General features: G+C 47.3%; 7 protein-coding genes across 7 annotated transcripts; 2 read left to right on the top strand and 5 right to left on the bottom strand.

Moving 5' to 3' along the window:
- Nucleotides 1–1,530: 1,530 nt before the first annotated feature.
- H6S33_008600 (uncharacterized protein) lies at nt 1,531–1,937 on the bottom strand (the record flags this gene model as incomplete). The annotated part of the gene is made up of 3 exons (XM_044840069.1): nt 1,531–1,622; nt 1,718–1,768; nt 1,856–1,937. The coding sequence occupies 3 exons, from the start codon at nt 1,935–1,937 to the stop codon at nt 1,531–1,533; spliced, it is 225 nt and encodes a 74-aa protein (XP_044687714.1).
- Nucleotides 1,938–3,168: 1,231 nt separating this feature from the next.
- Nucleotides 3,169–3,648, bottom strand: H6S33_008599 (uncharacterized protein; the record flags this gene model as incomplete). The annotated part of the gene is made up of 1 exon (XM_044840068.1): nt 3,169–3,648. One exon carries the CDS (start codon nt 3,646–3,648, stop codon nt 3,169–3,171), a length of 480 nt encoding a protein of 159 aa, XP_044687713.1.
- A 3,332-nt stretch (nt 3,649–6,980) lies between these two features.
- H6S33_008598 (uncharacterized protein) lies at nt 6,981–8,305 on the top strand (the record flags this gene model as incomplete). Its single annotated transcript, XM_044840067.1, has 4 exons — nt 6,981–7,097; nt 7,163–7,583; nt 7,650–8,169; nt 8,224–8,305. The coding sequence occupies 4 exons, from the start codon at nt 6,981–6,983 to the stop codon at nt 8,303–8,305; spliced, it is 1,140 nt and encodes a 379-aa protein (XP_044687712.1).
- Nucleotides 8,306–9,923: 1,618 nt separating this feature from the next.
- On the top strand, nt 9,924–11,635 carry H6S33_008597 (uncharacterized protein; the record flags this gene model as incomplete). Its single annotated transcript, XM_044840066.1, has 10 exons — nt 9,924–10,010; nt 10,066–10,112; nt 10,172–10,205; nt 10,266–10,416; nt 10,470–10,833; nt 10,904–11,022; nt 11,084–11,100; nt 11,160–11,239; nt 11,294–11,509; nt 11,569–11,635. 10 exons carry the CDS (start codon nt 9,924–9,926, stop codon nt 11,633–11,635), a joined length of 1,182 nt encoding a protein of 393 aa, XP_044687711.1.
- A 578-nt stretch (nt 11,636–12,213) lies between these two features.
- Nucleotides 12,214–12,576, bottom strand: H6S33_008596 (uncharacterized protein; the record flags this gene model as incomplete). The annotated part of the gene is made up of 1 exon (XM_044840065.1): nt 12,214–12,576. One exon carries the CDS (start codon nt 12,574–12,576, stop codon nt 12,214–12,216), a length of 363 nt encoding a protein of 120 aa, XP_044687710.1.
- A 976-nt stretch (nt 12,577–13,552) lies between these two features.
- Nucleotides 13,553–16,229, bottom strand: H6S33_008595 (uncharacterized protein; the record flags this gene model as incomplete). The annotated part of the gene is made up of 4 exons (XM_044840064.1): nt 13,553–14,323; nt 14,375–15,702; nt 15,760–16,051; nt 16,107–16,229. The coding sequence occupies 4 exons, from the start codon at nt 16,227–16,229 to the stop codon at nt 13,553–13,555; spliced, it is 2,514 nt and encodes an 837-aa protein (XP_044687709.1).
- A 645-nt stretch (nt 16,230–16,874) lies between these two features.
- On the bottom strand, nt 16,875–18,678 carry H6S33_008594 (uncharacterized protein; the record flags this gene model as incomplete). Its single annotated transcript, XM_044840063.1, has 5 exons — nt 16,875–16,975; nt 17,034–18,098; nt 18,162–18,274; nt 18,335–18,542; nt 18,600–18,678. The coding sequence occupies 5 exons, from the start codon at nt 18,676–18,678 to the stop codon at nt 16,875–16,877; spliced, it is 1,566 nt and encodes a 521-aa protein (XP_044687708.1).
- Between the last annotated feature and the right edge of the window lie 2,031 nt (nt 18,679–20,709).

Raw genomic sequence — 20,709 nt, 5'->3', positions numbered from 1 at the left:
CATCCCCGCAATGGTTTCACAGTACATTCGCCCTACAAGAATGGTTGTTTGCAAAGCCCCGGACCGTCTATTTTCTTTCCCTTTCCTTCCAACGGCAGATCAATGCATCGCATAGATCTTTCAGATGCATCTTTCCAGTTGATCGCGTTGTGCATAAGACCTGGGGTGGCTTGAAAACCTATCTAACGAGACTTTAGATATATAGCTGGCAACTGGGCTTCATGGAACATAGATATTAGAAATTCTACCAACCTCAAAGATATGCATTTAGCTGTGCCTCCTCCAGCTAACATGATTTAGCTTTTCCATTGTCGGCCACGTAATGGCCCTAGGCGCTGTGATAGACAATTCTGATTAGAATCTTAAATGATTTAAATAAATACTTTTATGGATACGAACATACATACACATACCTGTTATATTTGTCTGTTGCCGTTGGGTGTTTCTCCACAGTACAGTTGCCCTACAAGAAAGCAAGTTTCTTCCCAGGGAGCCCTTTCCTGACCTCGGCATCAATCATGTTTCCCCTACTAGAGCCGTCAAGAGCTCTAGCCCAGATGCGTTTGCCGCAATCGAACTACCCAAATATTGTGGTTGGTAGGTCTGGGGGCCAAATATACGCAGAGTCCTATAAAAGATGTTAGTGGTGTAATTAAAAAGTGTTGGAATTGCTTTTCATTTGTGCGCTGAATCATGATAGCTACATGTGCTGAAAACGAGGGCGGATGTGTTTACCAACGGGAGGCATTCCTTGGTTTTGAGGTATATATAGACCCTAGTAAACAAGAGGGAAGTAATAAAGCGAATCTAAATCAACTCCATTGCTGTTGTTTTGACCAACTGGCAACTCTCTATCGGGCACTGACACTAGAAGGGAACTACCTAAGGAAACGTTAGACAGATAAATACAGGTGAAACATATTAGTGTACATACAAACCCAGTCCAGTTCCGATAATGCCCTCTATAAGACATGTTGCCATTTTCCTGGGTGTTCTGGGTGTTTAATTCGGGGGCGCACAGACCCCAGCCGAATGTTAGGCCGTGAGGGAGCAGCCAAATAGGCTGTTGCTGTAGAGACTGTCTGATAAAGATGTTAGTGAAAAACAGATATATGACCGAATTATTGAATGATACGAACTAGATTCTTCGGGTGAGTATCTATGGCCCCATAGTACAATTGCCCTACAGGAATGAGATGTTCCCGTGGCCGCCAGGGTGATGGTTAATTGATGGCGGTAGGAGGGATGACGTAAACGAATCTCAAGTAGCCGTCGACATGTCAGATAGGTAGATAGAGATAGGATATATCAGGAGAAAATACAGTTTTAATAATGGTAACTCCTAGCCAATATTTCTTGCACAACAAGATGCAGCCGCTTCCCCTGTTAAAGGCCGGTTTACAGCTCGAGGGAGCTCAGGCCTCCACATGTATATAGATGTGGGATCGTGAACCAAGACACCCACCCGCGAATGGGTGTGCGGAATAGAATCGGCCGAATGGAGTATTTCTAGTTGAGGTATTAGTAAATTTAGTGAATTCCTTTTAATAACATTTTGAATACGAACTGAGCTCCCTGGCAATCATCCGAGGCCTCCTCGTACCCCTCACCTCCGCAGGAGGCTGTCTAGTCCATGACGAATCTGAAGTGGATAATAAGATTAGATTTATGCAAAGAAAGGAAAAAGTGAAGATACTATCTGAGGAATTATACTTACAATCTTCATCTAGCTGAAACCAGACGACAGGAACCACAGCAACTGGTAGTGCTATATTTCTCAGAGTGCGTTAGAAATCTTCGATCTGAGCCACATATGGACACCAGACAGTAATGAATGAATCTTTTGTAGACATACCAGACAACTCTGCCAGGGTAATCATGTCATCTGGAAGGTTGACTTCCTTTGATGAAACAAGCGCGGCGATATAGTGAACCATAATAATTCAAAGAATTACATCAGAGACGAAGTTGATGACAATGTACAGAGATGGAGAGCAAAAGAGAGAGGGGGGGGGGGGGCTTAAATATGTACGTTGACAATATGATTACGTTATATAGTACGAACTCTACGCCCAGCAATAGGATCTATGTTTCACACATGCGTAGTATTAGTCTAGTTAATAGGCGTAATTATTATCATTTTCGGGCCGCTGAATAGGGTGTCCACCATAACACTGAGTTAGAATACCTACATGGGACCAAATCCAGCTTGATCAGCTTATCCCCTTATACTCGAGTAGGATATGCGGATTCTACTCCGGCATACTTGTGCAAGGATCAGAGGAGTAGCTATACTTGTGAAATACTAATGTTTTGATCAATGAGCTCTTGTCCATGTACACCTCAAGCGTGATCCGTGATATATAATTCTTACGTATAGCAGGATGTGCTCTACCCTCCATATCACTATAAGACCATGTACCACTATTAGCTGAAGAAAAGGGATTGACAACGTCTATAACCCGAGCTTCTTTCCGTTCTTCTGATCTCACTCGTAAATAAGTCTTATGTAGATAAGTAACTCTGAGTTGAACACAAGCATCTACGCCACAGTGGGAGTCGGGAATTAACTCCCCGGCCTGCTGTAACTGTCAAGAGGGCTACCTAGCTCTAGTGAGAGATCATAATCGGCCTATTTTGTGCTTTGGAAAAATGCGTGATGAATCAGCGATACAGGGCCACTGCATCTCTTCGCCCGAGCTTGCAATTTCTCATCCAGCTCAAATACCTTGCCATCCTTTTAGGATATTCCGAAGAACACCTCTGCAGACCTTATTAGACATTGATTCCCTAAGCGTATTTCTAGCTATTACACAAGAATCTTAGACCTCTTAGGAGTTGAATCTCCAGTATCAAGATGTCCTCCACATAGGCTTTCTGATTTTACTACTCTCACGACTCGTGACGGGTTGGGCGTAGCAAAAGGTGAACACTATTATCATCCTGCAAAAAACTACAGTGCTTTATTTGATAGAATGCTGAGTAAAGTAAATTTGACGACATGAACGTTCTTTACGTAGTATTTATCCTTCAACCTATAGCGCTATTATCCCCCTTTTTGCAATCCCATCACTTTATCGAACCTCAAAATTAGCAATCAATGTATATAAGACACTCGCACAACGGAAGAAACAAACCTACATGCACCTTACTAGCGAAACGACCACCCTAGGAATCCAAAGCCACGAATTCAATGCAGACGACTGGCTTAATCTCACACGCCATCTCTGGCTCTTTATAGTCCTTATAGAGATCAATAAAACTCAATAGCGCTTTAATGCATCTCTCCTCAGGCAGCTCCTTGGCCTTCTTGAAAACGTCCTTAATGATCTCAATCTCCTTCTTTCTGACCGCGATCTGATCATCCACCTCCTTGATTGCTGTGATATGACTCTCCTCGGTGGGGGCTGGGGTGCGTACGCATACTTGGAGATGACGTTTCGGCCAAGGGATGATGAAACCAACTTTCAAATTTCTGAAGATAGGCTTGTTGGTGTAGTGCCCATGGGGGCGTGAGTTTAGGAGCATGAGAGCCTTGAATTTGGCTTCAACGGTGACTTTTTCGTCCTCCAGTTCCAAGACATGTCGTTCGAGGCGGACAATTTTGCCCAAAAGCATAGTTTCGAGGGCCCTGTACTGGGTAGGCATTGAGGCTGAGATGAAGTATAAGGAAGAGGATAGTTTGTGTGATGGCAAGCTGATGGAGTGGAGTTGTGCTGAGAGAAGGGCTTGTGTTGAAACTTTTTCTTGCGTTGTGGATGACCAATGACTACATGTACTTCAGTCCGCTCTTCCCCACGCTACGTTATGCAGCCAGCTTCGTCGATATCCTTCCTCAGGGCTCAGGGCTTGGGGTTCTGGAGGGGGCTGGTGAGGTAAGCCAGACTTTCATTCGGACCTGGCATGCACCGGCCGTGCTGATCTTGACTGCTGTGAAAACAGGCGCTAATGAAGTTCACACAGCGCTCAAGGCTCATGGCTACATGTGCAGTAATCACAGTAACACGAATAGGGGCTAGGTCAGGCCTAAGTCATCAAATACATCTTCACTCGTTCCTAGGGGAGTGAGCGTACATGTTATAGCCATTTTTGTGTTTTCCTCCCTCCGACTTACCTATCGTTAGCTAACCCAGAGTTACGCCGTTAATTCCTTAGAGTAATCAATCAAAGAGAGGATTATATGGGCGTTTTCCGCGTGTCTATCTATTTACAAAGAGGTATCGTATACGTATACGGAGTACTGGTTAAGAATGCAGTTGTACCATCACAACATTCAAATCAGCCTATAAGAACCAAGGTTCATGAAATATCACTCATCTTCGACGTAATTGTTACGAGTGATAGCCTATGAAGAAGCAGAACCCACATATAGGATGCAACGTGCACTATAGCTAGCTCTACCAACGCGCGCGAACATTGATAAAACAACATCATATGCCCCTCACGGTAAACTATTCTCATGGACTTAGGACTTCATTTATGGCCCCTTCATGGATCCGGGCTCGTTTCGTCAAAGCCCTTCGCGTCAGTATAGCCAGATTGAAGCGTCAGTACAGTTATTCACAGGGTGATGACGAACACTGGATCGGGTGTAGACGAACAGGGATTTTTGGACAAATATAAAACAATGGGAAGATCGCTTTGGTAACTTACATGTAGTTGTTCATTGCGATATCGAGAACCTTGGTTTGTATTCACTCATGGTTCGTCCTCACCCCGTAAATGACTGTAGTATTCGTATGGATTATCAGAGGGTTAATTCCGCATCCTATATCCTGCCATAGCTCAAGTGAATATAGAGTCTACCGGATTATACTCTGAAGTTAAGACTTTGTATTTGAGGTAGAATCATGTGGGCGTGCTTCATATGTGTAGAATTGAACATCCCATCCCATAAGTGATTCCCGCTAGGCAAGAAAGAAAAAATAACAGGTGATGCTCTAGTTGGGATTTGAACCCAAGTCTCCCTCACAGCATTTTCTACTACGGGCTTATTTTGGACATGCTAACCGACTGCACCACTAGAGCTTGCAAGGGGGGCTCAGTTACGTGTTTATGTACTGGGAGTATAGTGTTGCGCATGCACGGGCCATCATAGGGTTGCTTTATTCGGTCATTCCCGGGCGAAGCTTGTTTTACTAGCTCCATATGTAGCTCTTGGGCTATCGAATTAGGTGGTAACAGCGGAATTGTGAGATCAACCGCATTTCACAATTAACTTATCCCGAACACCGTGACCGAAACCGTCATAATCAGTTGATTGCTCAATGCTCGTCACACGATCCTCATATTCTAGGGGGATTCCATTATGACAGGCCAAGATATGGAAGCCGTAATACCGCAAAGTCTCTCACTGCCTCGTTAGATAGACGGCCGACTACTCAACGAGAATATTCATGATTTCAGCTACTACCATACAATCTGAAGACAAGAGTTCGAATGCAGCTCTAGATTCACCGCTGAGTTATGGCAAGCGGATGTTAAGTTTAGTGCAGAGATTATAATTAGATAGCCAAATATTCAGTACGTGACTATATATATACTTGAATTAGACCTCAGTAATGGCGGCCGCCACCACCTCAGTGTGGTTGATGAGTGGAGACAGTTCCACTCGAGTTTCGCTCTTTCAAAGCTCAGGCACGCCGGTAGACAACGTTACTTCTGTGATCACAGTTTAGCACCCGGACCTGTAAGGTTCAAAGAACACCGGCGCCACGACTATATTCCGTCCCACCATTGAGAGCGCCCAGGATACCGCTAGTGACTACATGTACCCGTTGAATAGCGGGATTCAAAAAGATTCCGGGCGCGACTAACCTATTTCGGAAGGCGTACACCCAGCGAGTGATGCCTGGTGATGCCTAACATGACTTTATGGCCTTGACACTGCGGCTCCCCGCATCCGCATCAAACAACCCCCAAGACAACATGGGGTTTTACCTCCACGCCCATTCCATGCGCATTCATCAGTCTTTATCGGCTTTGTTTCATGTTGGCTCAAACACCGTGCGTGCTTCTGACCCTGCCAAGCCTGGTATGACACTTGTGCTATCTGGTAGTCTAATTACTTATTGGCGATTAAGGACCAACTTTGTTAGAAACAACACCATAATGGTCAGCGATATTTCATTTATAATCAAACGTCTGCCGGTCGCACGGCTCGGTTCATATATCCTGGAACCCTGGAGGCTGTAGTTCTTAGCGAGATGTTCGATTTGGTGATGTTTGAAGCTCGTCTAATATATATTGACATCATATCAGGTATCGATAACATTATGCTTCCCTAACTTAAGCTTATTCATTAAACGATATATCGATAGGGTGCCGTGATACCGAAAGGCCTCACTACCTCCTACTTGATGAAGTCACTCCAGTACTATGCTGAGGGACGGGTTCAGTTACACCACTCCTTCAAGTCGGGGGCCAGCGCTTTCCCGGTCCGACGACCGCCAATATTCGGCGAAATATGTCTTCATTCCCGCAACCTGATTATATTCTTCACAGCATTCCGTTGGCTCAATAGTACGACTCGTTACAATCGCCCGACCATTTCCCGGGAAACCCGTCCATGAGCAGATTTATAACCGTTCATAAGCAGGTCCTTCTCTGCAGCTGCAATTTCATTCCTCAAGATACCTAGTCGAAAGGGGGCCGAAAGCAATCGCAACAGGGCTGGATACGGGGAGGGATGATCTGCTCTATATGCTTGCCCCGGACTTTCTACCCCGCTCTAATATATTTACCCCTGGCGGCGTCGGGGTTGTCGGGAGGGAGCAGCGTTGGTACCACCTGCTTTAGGTAGTTGCAAGGTACAGGATCGGTGCCAATGATGTATCTGCGATCAGTATTATCTGCAGCGCCGACGTGGTAGCTGTCTGAGCTTCTGGTAAGCTGGGGCTAAGAATGACTATTTGAACTCGGTGATTCCCTCGTTCTGAGGGTCTTGTCTGGATTTTGCACCTTTGGTAAATTTGGCAGAAATGAAGAGTATCTCACTCCTGATACTTGGGCTATCGGCCTCCCTTTCTGCGGCGGCGGTTCCACCCCCTGGCACAGATGGTAAGTATACCATCAGCGCACCTGGAATTCGGGCACAGGTATGTACTCTACTTGATTAGTATTTTCCCCGATTCTTTAATTGCTTGACTAACAAACGAATTAGTTTATCCCCTTCGCCGCAGCCATCACCAACCTCTTCGTTCTCGACCAAAATGGTATCGAACGCGACATCGTCCTTGGCCACGACTCACCCAGCGACTACTCCGCAGACCCAGCTACACACATGGGCGCCATACCGGGGCGCTATGCCAACCGTATCGGCAATGCCCAGTTCACACTCGACGGCGTAACCTACCACACGCCGCAGAACGACGGAAACAACACCCTACACTCTGGACCCAACGGATGGGGTAACCGCACATTTGAGGTAGTCGCTGTGAGCGACAATAGCATCACGTTTGGGCTACATGATCCGGCATTCAGCACGGGTATGCCCGGCAGCATAGATGCAAATGTCACGTATACGTTGACAGAGAAGACGTGGAAGATTAAGATCCATGCGCTGTCGCCGGAGGCGAGGACTCGTGAGTTCCCTTTGCTCGAACGTTGTGAATTATGAAAGGAGTTGCTGACATGTGTGTGGGAGGTAGCATTGATGTTGACTCAACACACATACTGGAACCTCGACGCCTTCGCGAACCCGAACACTGATCTGATCTGGAACCACACATACTACACACCGTACAGCAAGCGTCTCCTTGCACCAGACCCAAACATGGTGCCTACCGGAGAGATTACCACAATCCCGCAGGGCGATATTAACGACTTCTGGTCGGCTCCAAAGCAGCTAGGAACCAACCTCCTCACCCTCGGGTGGGTAGGTAACTGCGGTACGGGCTCGGGCTGCGAGGGTTATAACAATTGCTGGCTGGTGGATAAGAGCCCAAGAATAGCTAAGCCTGTGGCGACTCTGTCGAGCGACTGGAGCGGGATTAAGATGGAGATCTACACGGACCAGGCAGCGATGCAGCTGTTTTCGTGTTATTGGATGCCGGGGACGACGCCGATCAAGAGTACCCAGGGCGGAGAAGGGGCAGCTGGAAATGGGTTGATCCAGAGTGGAGGATGTGTGGCGTTGGAGGCACAGGATTGGAATGATGCCATTAATCAGTAAGTCTTCCTTGTGACATTTCAGAATCGGGATATACTAACAGGTTGATACAGCCCTGAATGGGGACGGAACCAGTTTTATGGCCCAGGTGATGATTATAACTGGGAGGCAACATATAAATTCGGGTTGTTGTAGTGGAGAGGCGAGATGGAGTGGAGTGAGAGTGGTTTTTATAACGAGTGACGTTGAAATAAAATAAACTTTGGATGACATCAGACGACCAAGATTCATGACGTGTCCACTAAGTCACTTGGCAAAGTAAATTACTGATAATTCAAGATAATTGTCAGTGCTCCGTTGTTATGGTTACGAGAGGGAGAGACGGGTCATTAAATACTAGTGCTTAAACATGTGATATCACTCGGCCTTGGCAATCATTATTTGCGCATGTTTCTAATTGGACTTAGTCATTCGAACCTCCATTTGATAGAGTGAAAGGTCGAAAAAGAGGTGATAGATCCTCTGACCACGCTCCTCTACCAGGAATGAACTCCTATCCAGTAATATAGGATTATCATGTAACACAGGGATGATTAAGATATCACCAGTGACCAATGTAATTGTGACCTTGACGGTGTAACAACTATTGGATGGTGAAGCCAAGCATCAGACAAGGTTCGAATTTCTCTAGATACCAAAGCCCAGTTCTCAATTCTGGGTAAGTACATGTAGTGAAGTCCTGCAGTAACATCGACCTCTTAGTCGCAGGACAGTCACATGATGAGAGGATTCTTGTGAAACCCTCAGAGGAAAACAACTCGTGATAGATATCGTTATAGTGTTTTCGCTCGTGAGTGATAGTTCCTTGTGATTCTAAGAACGTGCAGTATCGATTTCAATAGGCTCGGAGATGTCTCCTCAGGCCTTATCAGCACAAAGTCATCGCTTAAGTTTTTTTGCCTCGTGATACAAAGCGGATAAAACACTGATGTCCTTTAAACACGCTCAATTAAAGATATCATCTCTTCAGTTTCCAACGACTTGGCTAATTCACGTCTAACGCGGATGCTTCTCGGTTCCATAATGCTCCGCTGACCGAAGTCTCAATAGCTTGTATCTCGCCACCATATTTTTCAGTGCTGAGGTGAGTACATATTGTGTTTTTCGTATGTGTTCTCTCGTATATATAGATATACCCACCTCGAGTGTAACACACGAATACGCGAAATCCTTATTCCCTCATCCTCGCTCAATAAGATACCGAGGCCTTGGCCATGGTAGCATCGCACCACCCCATCCTCTTTCGGGACTGTTTTACGTTGCGTGCATATGTCACTTCTTATTTCAACGTGAAATTTTCCGAACGCTCCGGGCCAAACGTGGGGAAAAGTCTTGGACCGTCTCCTCGCATGCAAATATATCGTCTCCCCACGCCAAGTCAAATAACGGAGTAGCCCCGCCGATGGATTGAAATTAGAGGGCAGCCCAATATATATCTCCGAGACCGCTTTATTGCACCCCGACCTCCGATCAGACGCTATGCAGCCTATCAATTATGCATTTGGGCCCGGACCGACGGGCCCTGGGATTTGACTTGGCAGGGGCGTACAGAGCTTCTTTGTCGATTTCAGCTCGCAGAATCGCGTCTTTTTATCCCCGAGCTTCGTGGGATATTCTCTGGGCATCAAAGAGAGTTTGTGGGGTTGAGGACGGAAATGTTTTGTATAAGAAAAGCCTCTGAACTCTTCAGTTCGAGCATCATCACCATCGATCATCTCTCAGTATTCCAAAGAACTCGAGCACCATAGCAACAATGAGAAACTTCATTCTTCCAGCTGCCGTTATGGCACTCATGTCCTCTGCCAATGCTCAACAGTCTGCCTATGGCCAGTGCGGTGGAGTAAGTTCTCTCCTCATCTTCTTATTCGGTCAACTTGCTAACGATTGGCTCCAAGGCAAGCTGGACTGGAGTGACCACCTGTGTCAGCGGATTCTACTGCCAGTATGTCTCATCGTGAGCTGGTTAGTGACTTGATATTGAAGCTGACTACCTGGAAACAGATACTCCAATGAGTGGTACAGCCAATGTGTCGCAGTAAGCTCAAGAAAGACTCCGATATAGATAGTAATTATCTAATAAAGCGCTCATATATAGGGCACTGCCTCCACTACTGCGGCCGCTGGTACCACATCAAGCACTACTGCTGCCGGAACCACGACTACCACCAGGGCCACCACTCTCGCCACCTCGACCACCACCACCACCGCAGCCTCTGCCGGCACTGGCACTGCAAAGGTCGACGAACGTAAGTTCACCCCCTCCTCTATAGATCTACTTCACCTTTCTAACTCTCTATAGTCGTTGGATACGGTCGTGCCGCAACCGGTGGTGGCTCCGCCGCAGCCACAACCGTGACCAGCTGCTCCGCCCTCGAATCCGCCGTCGGCGCCTCTGGCGCCAAAGTCGTGAAAGTCTCCGGCCTTCTTAGCGGCTGCGGCATCATTGACATTGAGAGCACCAAGACGATTTTGGGAGTTGGAAGCAACAGTGGGCTTACGGACGGTGGGTTCAGGATCAAGGATGCCGATAATGTCATCATCAGGAACATGGTGTTTGCGATCCCGCCTGAGGGTGGTGATTTGGTGGCGCTGGATGGAGCCACGAATGTCTGGATTGATCATTGTGATTTCTCAACGGTGGGGTTGACAGGTGGAAAGGATGAGTAGGTTCTCTTGTGATCTTGGTGGCGGTGAGTGATGGGCTGTGAATGGTGCTGATATAGTATGGTGTAGTTATGATGGTTTGTTGGATATCACCCATGCGTCAAACTTGGTCACTGTCTCGTGGAACAAGTTCCATGACCACTGGAAGGGATCATTGGTTGGACACTCTGACAGCAATGCTAGTGAAGGTACGATTAAGACATCTCATACACCAATATTTATGTCGTCATACTCACTGACCTACCACAGACACCGGTTATCTCAAGGTTCGACTCAATCTAACCATTACCTCTTCCCCGTCTAACAGAACCTAACTTCTATGCAGGTAACTTACCACCACAACTCCTGGATCAACATCAACTCCCGTCTCCCCTCTCTCCGTTTTGGAACCGGCCATATCTACAGGTACCTCCAAGTCCCACCATTCTATTCCAAGCCCCCCCTAACATTGTAACCCAGCTCTTACTTCGAGGACTGCCCCACCTCCGGCATCAACTCCCGCATGGGCGCCCAAGTCCTCGTCGAGAACAATAACTTCAACAGCGTCCAGCTTGCCATTGTCACCGACCTTGACTCTGACGATGAAGGGTATGCCGTTCAGAGGAACAACGTGTTCACAGACTCGACCACGAGGATCACTCAGACCGGGAGCTTGACGCCGCCGTATAGTTACACGTGAGTTCACCTGCTTCTGGTTTTGTGTGTTTTGGGCGGTGCTGATGGTGGTTGTTTAGTATGGATACTGCGGCGAGTGTTCCGGGGATTGTGGCGGCGTATGCAGGGACTGGAATTGTGGGTTAGGGTTGTTGATTGGATGCAGAGTGTTTTTGGTGGCCGTGAAAAGAGAAATTGAGATATATGAGAACAAAATTGGAGACTTTATTGGCTGGAGACGCTTCAGGAATCTTTTCGATGCAGTAAAAAGTGCTCTTGAATATGTTACATATTATGACTCATTTCACCCTCCAAAGTGATAACATGAATTTTCAAAGAGAGCACCTTAAGACACCGTGATTATAGGCAATTATTTGTATTATCAACTAATTATACACCGAATTGTACCACGCCCCATTAATTAGAAAATCCATTGCCATGAAATTTAAGCCATAAAAACCAAGCGCCCAACCCAAGCACACATTTTAATATTAAAATTTAAAAAGGAAATAGCTGCAACTAGCTACAAGCTGTCATCGAAATAGCAGAATCCAGAGAAAGGGCCACCAGATACCATACTAAACCCGTAAGTAGTAAATAGTATCAACGCCATAGATGATCAAGCATCTACCCATCAGCCCCCCTCCCCCAAACCGGCACCCCGACCTAGCTCCCAACCCCAACGCCATAACAAAACCCAGCAGATGTAATCCTCCATAGACCAGCTACGCCGACGAAGGCCCAGCCCTATAAATCTCCGGATCACTCCTCGCCGCCTTCCCGCCAGTCTGGTCGTCATCCAGCACGACAAAGTGCACCAAATCATGGTCCATCATCTCAAACTCGAGGACGCTGAGCTCATACACGACGGCCTCGATCTGCTTCATGAGGTTGTTGTACTCGACGTGGAGACTCTCGCCGTTGCGGATGATGGTTGTGACGCTGTGGAGGCCGCGGGCTCGGGCGCGCAGGAAGGACGTGTTGGCTTTGACGATGTCGCGCATGAGGACTACTTCGCATTGGTGTAGGGTGCGGAGACGCTGGGTGAGGCAGGTGCGTTGCATGAGGAAGGTGTTCATTGTGGCCATGATGGTGGTGGAGGTGGGGGGTGGGGTGTTAAGATTGGTTTTGTGTGGTGGTGGGATGTGTATGAGGTGAGGGGAAGCTTGTGGATAGAATGGTTCTGGTGGGTAGGTTGCTTGTGATTGGTTCTGATAGCTTCGTTAACAGATTTGAGACTTATCAGAGCTGAGTAGACGTTTTTTTGTCAACGGTGGAAGGATGATGCCATGGATAGAATCAGAGCCCTGGACCCCTTATATAGCGGGGCTTGGCCGATAAGTGAATGCACGCGTAATGAATTCATTGGAGAGATTCAGGTTTGGGGACCCTGGTGGATAAACTTTGAAACGAGACCTAGGGCCATAACAAGTTTGCTAGAATTGTATCTGCTTAAGCGGTCAGGAGGAGGTAAATTTCTAATCACGCTGGTAGAGCAGTATGATTGAGGGTGAGCTTCATATTTTATATGATAGTCTGTGGATATTGAATGAAGGGTAGTGGGAATACATGTATTTGGGCCCCGTCGAAACAACATGCATGTGACATGTTTGACCGCGGGCCTATACAAATCTTGCTAACACAGTAACGCGTATACGGTGCCGGACTAGCACTGCGATAGGATAAAGGGGATAAAATAATTTAGTAAAGACGCAAGGAGAATTAATTTTAATACGGAGGCAAACTGATAATTGTCTTCAGGTGCTGGAGGAGTTGGATGTTTATAGCTTCGGATTCACCCTTCGATTCATATGTGTCAATCACCATGCCACTGTCGTGTCCACTTGACTTACCAAGTATTTGTGTTCTTCCCTCTCTTTCATCTTACAGTGGTTAACAGTGTACAGATTGTCTCCCCAGGAAAACTTCGTTGTCGAGAGTTGGCTATTAGGGTATGTTCACAGCATATCACTCGGTTCACAAACTATCACTCGACAAACAATAGTTTGGTCCAATGGATTTTCGGAATCTATTCTGGTTCTCTGTACAACTATTAACATACATTTATAACCACTCCATACTCTCATCAAGAATTAAATCCACAATACCAGGAACATTGAGGGAAGATGCTCCTACACCAACAGTGTAACGTGCTCCCTTCTTCGCCACCCACTTTCCACGCGACTCGTCAAAAGATCCAAGAGAGTATTTATCGAGCTCAAAATTTACTATCTTCGTCTCTCCCGGCGCAAGATCGACTTTCGCAAACCCAGCCAGTTGCCGGGCCATCGGTCGGAGAAACTTCCCCGGTGGTACCACATAGACCTGGACGACCTCTTTCCCTCTTACATGCCCGGTGTTCTTGACCCTACATGAGATACGTGCCGGCCTTCTAGTAGTGTGTCGAAGGGTCTCTCCTGATACCATTTCAATTTTGAATGAAGTGTAGCTCAAGCCGAATCCAAACTCGAATAGCGGCTTGACAAGGTCTGAGCTGTAGTGTTTGTACCCGACTTTTGTTCCCTCCTCGTATCTCACCACATCCTCTCCGGAGAAGGGGAAATTTTTGTGGCAGGGTGCGTCCTCGAGTAATCTTGGGAATGTGATGGGTAGCTTCCCGCATGGGTTGACGATGCCAAAAAGTACATCTGCAATTGCGAAGCCGTTCTCTTGGCCTTGGTACCAAGCCTGGATAACCGCATCGACATCGTCAAGCCAAGGCATTGAGATGGGGGCGCCAGATTGGTTGATAACTATGGTCTTTGTGACTGCGGCAATTGCCTTGATCATAGCGTCTTGGCCGCCGGGAAGTGCCAGAGTTTCTCTGTCGTGGCCCTAAGATGATGTCAGTTCCCGCTTTTTGTGAAGGACACTCTGTCGTCTTACCTCTGACTCCCACTCATCCGTCATCCCCACCACCAACACCGCAACATCACATCCACGGGCAATGTCCTGTGCTTCCTTTATCTTATCCACCTTTATCTCTTCAAGGTACCCTATGCGTGTCCCTGCCTGGTTATCAAAGCAAGTATTATGCTCATCATTCCGCTGGGGTGGGAATGCAACACTGTCAACACGAAGCTTGTACGAGACTCCGGCTTCAAGCTGTATGCTGGTCCTCTTCTCCTTCGAACCAAAGGTAAAGAAAGCCTCTGATCTCTCCTCCCACTCCCAGTTGTCAAGCACAAGCTGATCGTTGATGTACAATCTCGAGCCGCCAATGTTGCAGAGCGAAAGCTCGTGCTTTCCGGTGGTCTTTGGGGTCAGGGTTCCCGTGATGCGGAATGCAAACTGCGTCCCACGGATAACAGCGGGCTCTTGACCGAACATCATGATGAAAGTTCCAGGGATTGTGCCCGTTTCTAAGGGCTTACCGCTGAAGTCTTGATGTTCCGCTGTCCAGTATCTGATTGTGACACCAGGGGTGACGCCATCCTCCGCGAGAAGTGTACCGTCCGTAATCAGTGGGAGGAACTTGTGGAGTGTTGGTCCTTCTGCGTAGTGAACCTCAGCGCCGAAGTCTTTGACAACATCGCTGATAGCATCAAACGGATTAGACAAATGGTGAGGATTCAACGTTGCACTTCCACCTCCGCCAACAGTGGGGTTCTTTGCTAATCTCCCGATTACTGCAACCTTGTTTAACCTCACAGGATCGAGCGGCAGTGCTCTTTCCCTGTTCTTCAAGAGCACAGTACCCTCCGCTGCAACCCTCCTCAACAGGCTCCTAGCTTCTGGTGAGTCTGCTCCCTCCTCTGGCCGCTCTTCTGGATTCTCGAACCTTCCCGAGCTCTTGATCATTTCCAAGATTCTCAAGACAGGGATATCAAGCTCACTCTCTGCAATCTCTCCCCTCTCCACCGCAGGTAGGAGTCCCCTCCGCCTTGTCGGAGGCCCTGGCATCTCCAGGTCTAGGCCGGCGCGTAAACTCTCGACGACGGAGTTTGTGCCTCCGAAATCGGACATAACAATGCCCTTGTAGCCCCATTCTTCACGGAGCACCTTCTTAAGGAGAAACTCGTTCATATCGCAATGAACTCCATTCACCTTATTGTAGCTTGACATGAAAGCTCTGGGGCTCTCGGCCTCTACAATCATCTGGAAGGGGAGAAGATAGGCTTCTCGGAGCGCCTTCTCAGAGATTTGCACATCGACGTTGAATCGGCGAGTTTCCTGCTCATTACAGGCATAATGCTTCAACGTTGCAGACACCCCTAATACACCATCGTCAGCGCAACTCTATCACATGCATATAAGCCCACAATTCTTACCTCTACTCTGCAGACCCCTCACATACGCTCCCCCCAGTATCCCCGTCAACCATGGATCCTCTGAGAACGCCTCAAAGTTCCTTCCCCCCAGCGGCGATCTATGTAGGCAAACCGTTGGCGCCAATAAGACCTGACATCCTTTCGCAACTGTTTCATCACCCAGAAGTTGCCCCACCTTTTCAACGGCCGCTCTGTCGAATGTGGCAGCAAGCAGCGTGGAACAGGGTATGAATGAGGATTTTGCCCCGCTCACGAACGTTTCGCCGCGAGCGCCAGAGGGCCCATCTGTCACCTAATTGGCCGTGTGAGTCCCTGGGGAAACAGAAGTGCGGAGGGATAAAGGGTACCTTAATGGAAGGAATCCCAAGACGGGGGATTGGCGCGGTGCGCCATGTTGAACCCCCGGCAAGAAGGGAGATCTTCTCTTCCAGAGTCAACTGCGATAGTAGGACTTGCGTATCGATCGCCATTGTGTTGAAAAAAAAATAGAAGTTTATAAGGGCTATCTATAGCAAGGAAGAAGGAAACCTGTCAGATATGTAAGGTAAGGAACGTTTGTGTCATCTACATATCAGGGGCCCGGACAGACGGGGGCTTCTTATACGAAGCTGCATGTGGGCTTACCTTTACTTCCGCGTTTTGTATGAAGCCACATGTTTGTTTACCCACGGGACGGGTCATGTCAATGCCTGTTCGCTAATAGTTATCGATAGGTTAAATGACATGTGGGATGTTCGGATGTCTTTCCAGCCGATCTTGAGCTTTAGACTGCAAGTAATATCACGCAAGTGTGCTTTAATATCTAAGCCAAATACATGCAGGCGTCATTTGAGAGACATTATGACATTCAATTTCTCGAGCGGGCCAGTAGAACGTGCATATTCACATTTGTGTTGGCATATTGCTAATCTTTGGGACAGACATGTGCTAATTTTGATAGCAAACTTATATTTACTAACTGGGGTGGGTTCATTTACAAGACAAGATTTTGTGGAAATCTCTATTACAAGCATTCATAACTAACGTCTAGCTCAGATTCTAGGTTTTTGACTAACCATTGAAAAGAAACCGCTCATAGAAAAGAAATTGAAAGAAAATGCACTCGAAGCAACAGCTTATACGGGAACCTCCGCAACATCTGGTGAAGCTCTGTGCTTCTCATTTGACAGCTGTGCGCTTCCAATCTCCATAATCTCACCAGCAGGCACTTTGAAATCTGTAGGTTTAAGTCAGTAAATGGAAAAAGTATAAAAAGATTGGAAGGGTGAACATACTCTCAAATGCCCTGGTAGGGATTCCATTGCGGAACATGTAATCAAGCTCCTCGTAGCTTCTGCCCTTCATCTCTGGCACGAAGAACCAGATGAATGCCAAGACGATCAAAGTGAAGGATCCATAGATGAATCCAACCTTTGGTCCAAGATTGGCCTCATCGGGGTTGATAAGGTACGGGATAGTGAAGGAGATAGCGAAACCGAAAACGGTACTCCAGAAGACGGCAATGGCCTGAGTGGATGCACGGTTCACAGACGAACTGACCTCTGACGCCACTGTCCATCCGACAGATCCGAGAGACAGCTGGTAGAAAACCGAGAAGATAACCATGAATGAGACAACGACCTTGGGGAAGTGTCCGGTGGTGTACAGCGGGTTGGTGCCGACTCCCCCAATGATGTAAAGGGACACAAACATGATGCTAGTTCCAACAAGGAGAAGGAAACGACGTCCGAAGCGGTCAATAGAGTACCAAGAGCACATGTTGGCAACAACCTGCAAGGCGAACATGATGGCGGTGATGGTAAAAGCCTGAGCAGTGGCAATTCCGGAGAGGATGAAGAAGTATGTGGTGTATCCAAAAACGAAAGATACACCAACAAGCTGCTGTCCGCTGAGAACACCCGCCGCGATAAATGTACGTCTCAAGTTTGAGCCCTTGAAGCAGTCGAGGAACTTGACAGTAGAGGCCTTCTGGTTGTGCTCGATCTCAGACTGGATGTCTCTGAAGCGCTCCTCGAAATCGACCTTTCCGCCGTGCAACCTCTCTAATGAAGCCTTGGCAGCGTCGTTCTGGCCCTTCTCGGCGTGCCAGTAGGGAGTCTCAGGAATGAACCAGGTGCCAACAAAGAGGATCAATGGAACACCGTACTGCACGATGATGGGAATACGGAAGGACAAGGCATCGCTGCGCTTCATCGTGCCTTGCATAACGCAAGAGCAGATGAATTGACCGATCAGGGTAAAGAAGTTGAAGAATGTGAGAGCGATACCACGAAGTTCCACTGGGCAGATCTCGGAAATGTATGTCGGAGCTCCAACAGCGTACATGGACATGGCGATGTCTGCATCATGCGTTAGCTGGGGTGTTCAGGTATTACAGCAGTGGTAAGGATAGCAAGACTTACAGTTAATGAACTTTCCAGCGGCCATGACTCTCCATTCGTCTGCAAGCTCTTGGGCAAGAATTCCGCATGCTGAGATCACACTACCAATGATGAAGAGGTATCGTCGTCCGAGACTAAACGCTTCGTTAGTAAACTGTAGATCACTAGTTAGGCGCGCTGATTGGTTGACTTACTGGTTGCCAATAGGACCAGCAACGAAGGCACCAAGAACACCACCTGCTACTACTACACCGTTCCATGTGGATTGATGGATGGCAGGGACGACAAAAGTGCCGTTGTAGTTGTAACCAAAGTGTTGTACAAACACCGGTAATGATAGAAGATAACCGCTCACAGCACCATCGAAACCATATGTGATGGCAGCAAGAGAGACATACAGACCTTAAACTGTTATTAGTAACCTACTAACAGCAAACAACTATCTGGAACATGACTTACAGTACGCAATAACTCTTTTGTTTTCAAGAGCCACCTGTAATCTGGTTTTGTGCGTCGAAGAAGATACCGAGACGCTCATCTTCGCAAATATTGACTATGTTCCGAATGAGTATGAGGGTATGTGGTACTTAAGAGGGAGGGTGTTGAATTGATCAGGTCTAAAAAACGTGGCACACAGATCGAAGTATGAACCAAGATTCCAATGATATGGCAATACGCAGAGTTTTATACAAGCCCGTATAGAATGCCATATGGAGTTTTTTATTCACCCTTTTTTAATTAGGATCATTCGTCCCACCACCACCACATCTCCACCACCGCAGTTAACACGGGTTAGTGCGCGCCATTAATTGCTATCGGTAAATATTAGGCGAGCTGTTCCAAAGCGCCCGTTTCGCATGTCTGGCTGGCAGGCAGCAAGGTGTGACGGTGGAACGGTGGTTCAGTCAGTGGGGATGGTTTGTCTAGAGCTACATGGCGCACCGCCTTCCCTACAGCTAGACACATGTGGAGTAGAGGGGGGGCGGGTGAGGCTTCTTCGGCTGCACGGTTCAACCCTAATTAAATTATGGACCCCTCGAGAATTCGCATTTGTACTCTCCATCCTATAACGATCAAGAGCACAATCTCGCCCTCTCTCCTACTCCTTCCTTCTCTCACAGCTCTCCTCTCTTCCATCCTCCCTTTTGCTCGATCACTGTTCGAAGGGGGTGCGTGGCTAATTAATCTGCACGTAGTTAGAATCATTGGCGTATGGGCTCGCCACATCATGCTCTATCAACGTCCATAATTAATCGCATGATGAGGAGCGCTCGAGCGCTTTGGCGTCAGCTGCGGTTAAATTCCCTATCTTTTACTTCCCACTCCATGGGTGTCCCATCGATATCCTGTAGCAGAAAAGTTTTAACTAGAAAGAGAGCTCCTATCTTCATCATGCAGAGGGACAATTAATTGGAATTGCGTATGTACTTTATCATCATCTTAGACACATGTTTCTGAATACTTCCTGATTTTATATTGACGCAAACAAATGTGGAGTCTGTAGAACCATGACTACGGATCGAGATACACACCTAGTAGAAACCTATTATCTACTCTGTTCATCGGCCGCGCAACTTTCGTAACCCAGGTTATCACTCTCGAGGAATCCCGGATCACATTTCTCGTTGGCTATCTCCCCGTAAATCATCGTCTCGTGGCAAACAACTGTGTCTCTACTGATTTGCTCGCGTCTTGTGCTTATTCTCTACCGAGTGAGCCGAAAACGCTCCCAACCCCTGTCGTAACCTTCTGGATGTCCCAGAAAGTAGCTGAACACCATGATCGAGGACCAGGTCAAAGGATACCCTCCGAGGTATATCCCTGGCGGACTGCGGGCTACCCTTGCTGCAGATGAAGCTTCCCTGTCTACTTTATTACTCTTCCTACTTTCTTTGAGTACTGTACCAGGGAACCAATCGGGCAAAGACCGGTTCTTAATTAATAATTAATAAACAAACCTATCAATTGTGAAAGGACTTCCTGCACCTATTATCCATGGGGAGGCAACTTCCTGATTCGATCCTGACGACGAGTATTCAATAGAGTAGAATACCTTGGTCTAGGCTTAATGGAGTTTTTCCGAGATTCCCCTACTTATGAGCAGGTAGAGAAGAGAAAATCTTCTTCCTTGGTTGGAGAAGAGGATATTTCGACATTATGGCTTTGAGTGCTCTGCAACGATCATCCACCAATAACGATTATTCCTTTTGGAAGATCTTTAACTCAATTCCGACGAACGAACTGAAACATGAGCGACAGCATAAATAAAGCGGTGTTTTGGCTTCCCCGCCCCCATCCCTGGGGAGGGGGGATACAGAAATATACTCAATCCTGATGCTGATACGTGCTGTTATTAGGGGCTGAGCTTGGTCCTAGTGAATGCTGAGCATGGCGTTCGCGTCTCAAAACTGGGGAGTTTGTAGGAGTCCACGAATACGAATAGTTAGATATCCAGAAGAGGTAGGTATCGTTTTGATGACCAGTTTTATAAACGAGATGTACGGGAGATGAGTTTTGGCCGCTGAGTCTCAATCCGAGGGTCAAAAAACTTCCCGAGGCCGTAATAATA

The sequence above is a fragment of the Morchella sextelata genome (genome assembly GCF_020137385.1).
Source record: "Morchella sextelata strain SCLS chromosome Unknown scls_27, whole genome shotgun sequence".
NCBI lineage: Eukaryota > Fungi > Ascomycota > Pezizomycetes > Pezizales > Morchellaceae > Morchella > Morchella sextelata.
This window is presented reverse-complemented; position numbering and strand designations above follow the sequence as displayed.